The sequence below is a fragment of the Pterocles gutturalis genome, unplaced genomic scaffold, assembly GCF_000699245.1.
Source record: "Pterocles gutturalis isolate BGI_N339 unplaced genomic scaffold, ASM69924v1 scaffold26176, whole genome shotgun sequence".
Classification (NCBI taxonomy): Eukaryota; Metazoa; Chordata; class Aves; order Pterocliformes; family Pteroclidae; genus Pterocles; species Pterocles gutturalis.
This window is the reverse complement of record NW_010101170.1, coordinates 1288-9118: the sequence shown is the minus strand read 5'-3', so window position 1 is coordinate 9118 and position 7831 is coordinate 1288. Positions and strand designations below refer to the sequence as shown.

The 7831-nt window shown below is 38.9% G+C and overlaps 1 protein-coding gene across 1 annotated transcript; it reads right to left on the bottom strand.

The window, feature by feature from the left end:
• Nucleotides 1-1250: 1250 nt before the first annotated feature.
• IL20RA (interleukin 20 receptor, alpha) lies at nt 1251-7560 on the bottom strand (the record flags this gene model as incomplete). Its single annotated transcript, XM_010082564.1, has 5 exons — nt 1251-2174; nt 4678-4817; nt 5383-5527; nt 6602-6777; nt 7382-7560. Coding segments are annotated over 5 exons (1564 nt in total), but the record flags the coding sequence as incomplete, so codon positions are not given.
• Between the last annotated feature and the right edge of the window lie 271 nt (nt 7561-7831).

Here is a 7831-nt window from a genome sequence, read left to right as displayed (position 1 = left end):
CTGGTCTGTAACAGTAGAAATTCAGCTCTTTTCAGATCTGTTCAGGTGACACTCTGCAACTATTTTCTTCTTTCACAATGAGCTATAACCCTCCTCTGTGAACCTCCCTATGCACAAATGCATCGCTATAAGTATTTAGGTATAACATTGCTATGTCATCTATATCTTTATAATAAAGACAGTTGAGAACATTTTTTACATCAGATGAGGAGTCATCAGCATGAAATATTTTACTGTCATTTCTGGTTTTAAAGTCTATGACTACAACTAAAGTATTTAATTAGTCACAGAAAATGCCAAGACCATGAGACAAAAACATTACCTAAGAGAAAAGATATTGGTAAATATCATGGTACCTAACCATGTACCTAGTTTGGATGTTACAGTTTTTTCTCTTTTTTGCTTCTTGTCTTCAAAACCAAACAAATCATTACTGTGAGTTTTGAAAGAGAAAAAAAAAAAGGTCCATTAAGTGGAAAAGTGACAGATAAGCTTTGAAAGGAAAAATATCACCTGCCCTAGTAAGTAATTTCTAGAATATCCTGTAATTTTACTAGCCTAAATAAATATCACATGACATGGAGAAAAAGTGAACTTGTATCGAAAGTCCCAGTCAAGACATCGGATAATGAAAGAAAGCCCACAGGTACGCTTTCTGGGTCTGCCACAGCAAGACGGGATGTGTCTGAAGAAGCAGTTGTGTGTCTGGGGCAGACTTCTCCATCTGAGCTACTCATACCAGCCTGCCATTAAAGTAATTGGAGAGGAACAGACACTTGAGGGACATGAGTCATGCAGATGCTGTACTGTGAGCCACTAAGGCTGCGTGAGACACAGGACTGAGAACTAGAAAATACTGCATTGTGGCAAGATACATGAAATAGCCCAGCAAAATGTCATATTGTTGCCTTTTATTAGCTAAAAATAACTGCTTTCAAATGCTGATGATTTGTTTTGGTAGGAATTACAACGTGAAAATCCTAACAGCATCCTCTGTAAAAACATATATATTTTTAAAAAGAAGATAATCTCATAACCACCATATTTTACCTGACAGGTTTATGATGGAAATCAAAATCACTTGTATCATGTTTGGAAACTGTTATTTATAACATCATGAATAACTTGTTCAACTGTGATAGTTCCAAAAACTTCAGTACATTAAGATGTGTTTGCTCCACTGAGTCCCTCGCTCTCTTTGGCAAAGTAAAAAAGATTTTGCATTTTAAAATATTTTAGAAAAGTACTGTTCAGTCTTCCATTTCTACATGCAGTCCCCATTGTTCCTTGAATTGCAGGAGATACATTTCTTGGTCCTCTGATGATTCATTGGACACCTCTTTCTCATACAGTCTGGAAAAAATTCCCTCTTTGTCAGGATCATTGCACTTGAACACTCCTTCACACACCTGATTTTCAACACTGGACAAGGTAGGAATATACAGTCTTCTAGTGTGAGGATCCCAATCTACTAATATGGTCTGTTCACTCTCTTTCTCTGTGAGGCCCTGTGTGATTCTTTCCAGCTGAGGATAGGATGTTTGCCAAGATTTTTCAGTATCAAAGTCCACCAAGTTGATATGGGTCTCACCTGGCAATTCATCTGCTGCATCAACTGTCTTCAAACTAAGTTCCTCTATCTTCTGTCCCAAACAAGGGTCTGCTGCCCTCACCTCTAGCTGGGGGCAATATGACTGTCCTGATTTCATACTAATCAAGTCCCCCAGAGCAATCTGTGGCTCATCTAGTAGTCTGCCGGGGGCAGAGGTCTTCTCTTGCAAACTGAGGTCTTGTAGTTTCTGACCAGGACTGAAATCTTCAGCCCTTACATCGTGTTCATACTCTATAGTCCCTGCATTTTTCTGTCTCAAAGCATTCTTGGTTACAGGCTGGCCATAAGATGGCCGGTTCCTAGTTTGGTCCCCCCCTGCTAAAATATCCTCTTCGTATGAAACATCAAGCAAGTGTTTTGTTTCCAGCACTTCTTTTGAAGGCAAATCCTTCCCTTCAGTGCCACTGTAAACAGTGTAATAATGGGGACGTTTCCTTTCTGATATATGGCTGGATTCCTGAGATGGCTTGTACTCATCCATGCTAACAGTCACGAGGTTGATCACTATTTTTTCACATGGTATAAAAACCCTTTCCTTGCATTTGTCAGTGTAGTGCCATATCTGAAAAGTAAAAAATATTTTTATTTGAATGAAATATAACAAAAATACCATCTTGCTGCTTCTTATACAGTCATATATTTTTAAAATATAAGGCTAGGCTATTAGGAGGTTATTTCAATTTAGGAAAGAAGGAATGTCATCATATAAACCTCCAGATGTGTTAATATGCTTCACTTTTTTTATTCTATCCCAAGTAAAACTATATTATGACCAGCGGTAATATTCATTTTCTCATCTTCCCCAAGCCAAAATAATGGTTAGAATAATTGTGTCATATTCTGGTTTTGTTTCCACCAGCACAAACTCAAGTGACTTTGGAGAAAACATCGAAGTTGTCCTTGGCTCACAGATTACAAAATCTATTCCAGTCTTTTAACCTGTGAAGAGGAAGTGCAGTCAAAACCACATCCCTGAAGCACAGAGCCAGGTACCACGGTAAGGAATAGCTCACAGAGAATTCAATACTACCAAGTTTCCTTTCAGAGGGGAAGCTATACAGGAGGCTGCAGTGCAGTGTATGGAGCCCACGTTGTGCAGTCTGTCACAGGCTGCTTTTGTGACTCTGTGACAAATCATCCAGTTAAACAATAGGGATCTTTCTGAAACGAGGAATATTTCTAACAGGAATAAATACTGCATGAGCAGTCACTAAAGGAAAGTGCAATAGAAAAACAACAACCAAAAGCTGCACTTCAGTGCTTTCAAGCTTGAATGGAAGATTAAGACCACTAATTGATGTACCAGGCAATCTGAAAGCTCCCCCAGGTCAGAAGTGCTGGACCAAAAAAAACTACTTATTCCACCTCCCCCGACCATTGGGAAAGCCAGAGACCATCACTAAAATACCAGGTCTATATTCATTTGTTACCTTAACATCAACTGAATCCAGAAGTGGAGAAATAAAATTGAAGCTTCAAGGTGGTCATAAAAAAGTGCAACAGATATTTAAAAAAAAATCCCAGCATACAAATTATACATTTATTAAAGAAAAAAATCCTGGAGTTGGAGTTTAGTCTGCTATCGAGTGGGAATTTTTCTCTAGCCCTTTACATTCTTGGACTGTAAGAAGCTCTGTCCCACTAGGTCCCCAAGGAAGACCAACCTATCTCCCCCTGACATGCCCTACATCCCAGGATAAAGAATAAGAAAGACAGAGAAAGACTTTTTACCAGGGCCTGTAGTAACAACAGGCAATTGTTTTAAGCTGAAAGAGGGTAGATTTAGATTGGATATAAGGAAAAAATTATTTACTATGAGGGTGGTGAGGCACTAGAACAGGTTGCCCAGAGAAGCTGTGGATACCCCATCATTGCAAGTGTTCAAAGTCAGGTTGGCTGGGGCTTTGAGCAACCTGATCTGGCGACAGATGTCCTTGCCCGTGGCAGGAGGGTTGAACTAGATGAAGTTCAACTGAAGTTTGAAGGTCCCTTCCAGCCCAAACTACTCTGTGATTCCACAATTCTGTGATAAAGCTGGTGTCTCGTCAGGTGCTGGAGGTGTCTCAGTGTACATCTGGGCACACTGCAGCATCAGCTGCTCTACTCCTGAAAATCTAGTCCCTCTGTGAACAGTTCTCCTATCACCTCTCTGCTGCTCTGGATTTGTTCAGAAAAATCAGCATGTTGAAACCAACTCCCTCATACCTCCCATCCCACAGTGTCACGTAGATTGGATTGACATCAAAGTGTTCATTCATTTCAATTCAATATGTTGTAATTGCATATTTATTCTTCAGCAACGTGTTTAGAGATAACTGTGAGAAAGCTCTGCTGGGCTCATGAGCTGGAAACCAATAGTGTTTCTTAGACTTTGTGTTCTTTCTAAAAATTAACAAACTTTGCAGCTCTAAGAAACTTGCAAACATTTTTACATAGAAAGTGTATTTGGATTGTGTAAATAACAGAATGTGCTTGTTGGTAGATTTTTGGATGTTAGGAAATGGTACAGTATTTGAAAGACATCCAGATTAAATTATCTGCATGATGCACGGGTGCTGAATCCTTCACAAGCACAATTAAATGGTAAAATGTGGTAATACCCAGTAATAGTCCAAGAAAATATCATGGGGTCTCTGCACTGCTTAATTCTCTTGTTTCTGATTTAAACTAATTAATAACTTCTGTTCACTGAATCTCTACTGTGCTTCTTCCTAGATCCGTTTAGGGAGTGCTGACTTCCTAAAAGAACTTGCCTCAGTGCACCTCAGACCTTCCTTATGGCAACGTCTCTTCCCAAACCAACAGCTCCAGTCTGATCCTCATCAGCTCTGGTCACCTTTTCAGATCTGGGCATCTTTTTAGACACTGTTGCTTACCTGACTTATTACTCTGTTTTTCTTGCATTTAATAACCCTCAATGTGATGTTCTTTTCTTGATCTGAGTGGCAACTCCAGCTTTTATTTGCAGCTGGTGTCCTCCCAGCTGACTCAGAGCCCTGGAAAATGCACAGCTCTCCTGTGAGTGCCAAGGTTGGCAGCGACCTCCTGCAACAGAGAAGACTTACCAGGTTTGTTGGATGTTTCTGTTTGCTGACGTGAATATACTTGTGCACACAATAGCATGTCATTGAAATAAAAAGGACAGCAAGCATGATAGGCAGAACATATCCAAATACGATTGTTATAGCCTCATCTGTAGTTTTATCTGTTAACAAAACAAAAGTTTTCATTGTACTGAGCAACTTTTTTAATGTATTCAGATAGTAATGTGCATTCACCACATTGCTATTCAGATGGGGGATAAAAATGTCTTAGATCAAGAAGGAATTTGCAGGAAATTTTTAAAAAATGACATTTGAGCTACAGAACAAATTTTTATCATTATCTAAGTTATAAATTAAATTATGAAAATAAGTAACAATCCCTCCCTCAGGTTTTCCTGTTGCTAACTTCTGTCCCCTGAGACTGACCCAGCTCTGCCACTCCCAGACCTCATTCAAGGAGAAAAAATATTCTCCATTCACTAAGACTCAAAAAATGCAGATCCTTTTCTTCAGAGGCACTGTCGTTAACCTTCCAGTCAGTAGACCCCAGCTATGTTTTATTAAAGGCAAAGATTTTTTTCATCTGTACAAACATACAGAGAGGGCAGAAACAATGCTAGCTTTTCACTCTCAGAATGGATACAGAAAAAAACTTACAAACTCAATCACTGTGTTTTTTTTTTCTAACTTGCATCTTCTTTTTATAATTTGCCAGCTTACACATACCTTTCAAAGTAGCAATGCAATATTCTTTAGAAAATCCACTGTGCAAACGTGGTGTGGTGACATATATCTGTGCACTGATGCAATAAACTGTTCCAGGTTCTAACCAGGGCACAACCAAGGTGTTGTTGCTGATGGAGAAGAACCACTGGAAGGCATAAAAAATAAATTTTTTCCCCCTTTAACCCTTTAGGTAAAGATCTTATATACAAAATGGGTCACAAGCACACAATTTTTCTGGAAAGAATAATGATACTGTTAGAACTGCCAGCTGCATTCTTTTTTTCCAAATACAATTAGGTCATGTCCTCTCTGAGTATTTTATCTTCCATCCAATCATTCTTTTACCACTACTGAACAATTTAATGTTTTATATGAAGTAGGACCATATACTACCACTAGCCACGTTCTCATGCTGATGTGGCAATAGAGCTGAAGCATCACTCCAGCCCTGTCCTGACACCTAGGCCAATAAAAAGCACAAGGTGGAGCTTCACAAAACCTTTCGAACTGGGGTATTCTGGTAAAGACAGGAGCCTTAGAATAATGGGTGTTGTGTAGACTTTGGAATACAAGGTAAAGTAATTGCTCTATGTCAAGCATCTTTATTAAAACAAAAGAAAACAAAAACCAGAACAAGTTTTCTATACCTCTAGTTGCTAATCTTGGCATTTTAATATTCCCTTTGACAAAATGTAATCTTTTTGTTGTAGAGTTTCTGTCTTTTTTCAGTAAATTCAGAGACTTGCCAGACAGAGATTGTGTCTGGAGGACAGGAATAGAAGAATGAATGTTTTTGTAATTGATCACTGAACTCTTCCTTATCTACTGTGTTTACGCTGGGAACTACTATGTGACAATGACATGTAAATCATGGTGAATGGTGGGAGGATGAGAGACAATGGACACAAGATTGTAAATAAATACATGTTTTTTCCCTAAGAAGAAAGTCAAGGAGTGGAACAGGTTGTACAGGCTCTGTCCTTGGAGGTTTTGAGGATGCAACTCAACAAACCCTGAGTGACCCGGTCTGAGCTCACAGCTGATCCTGCTTTGAACAGGACTTTGGACTAGAGACCTCCTGAGCTCCTTTCCAACTTGAATGATCCTACAATTCCTCCAATGCTATGAATCCTATTTCCATCCTTGCTGTTACAGACAAAGTGCATTTCAGTAAGCACAGACGGAACCTGTGCAGTTCTACAGCCTTGTCAAAGCTTACCTGCTTCTTTGTTTTTTTGTTGAGGACAGACACATTGTATTGCAGGCCAGGATACACTTGAAGCAGCGATACAGATTCTCCCTCAGGACTTCTCTTCCACTTCTCAGGAGCAGTCAGAATGATTGAAATAGAATTCTCAGTAGAAGATAGACTTACCATGGGTGGACCAATTTTAGCTGGAAAAATGAACATGTACAAAAAGCAGTCAAACGCAGCAGAGGCACACTGATTTGACCATGCAGCTTCTTACAGTGGATGATACTATATTTTTGTACTGTTTTGAGGAGTCTAAGTAGGACAGTCAGAAGGTGAGTACTAACTTGGAATTTTGCCTAGGAATTCCCATGACTTCACAGGATAAACAACCTTGAAACTCAATTTGCTAAAACAAGACAAATTACCAGTATGTTCTCAGATTATCTGGCACAGATAAGACATATTGTGCTCTAGAATATTATTACTGCTTGGTTTAATAGAGCCTTTTCAAAATCAGAGTTTTTTTATACTGTGGGTGTGCCACAGCTTTTTATTTGCCTTGAGTAGAGCTTTACCATAGCATAAGAGAGTATTCAGTATATATAAAACCATATATATAATACAAATATATCCAAATTCTAATCTAATTATTTAAATTACTTCTGCCAAAAGCATAAATGTGAAAAAACTTTAAAAAATCATGTTAAAATTAAAATATCATACGCTATGAAGGCACATGCAATCTAAATGCATGGTATTAATCAAGGCCATTGAACATCTGGCTGTGCAATTAGCTTTCCTTACTGTCTGTAAGAGGGTTGAATCGTGCAGTCTCCACCCAGTCAGAGCACATCCCATTTAGGAAGGCTTTAACGCTCGCGTAATATTGTTCTTCATAGTCAGAAGTCTCACTGGAGAGGTCACACCATGTTCTGTTGATATTCCTGCATTCTGGCCTTCTAATCCATTTGCCAATGCCATACCTATATTGAAAAAGAAAGAGAAAGGAGCTGTATAAAAGCTATTGCCATGATATTGGTCACCTGGTATTATAGCACAGAAACTGATATTAGGGCTGATAAAACAGTTTGCTTGTTTTGCAGAAATCTGCAATTTCAAGGAATTCCTGACTTCACCTCAGATAGAACACAGGATATCCACAAGTTTTTAATCCAAAATAAATCAGAGTAGGCCTTATCCAGCAGAGGCCATACGGAACTAACTGGGATGTTACCGATACCAGTCCAGCTCTAG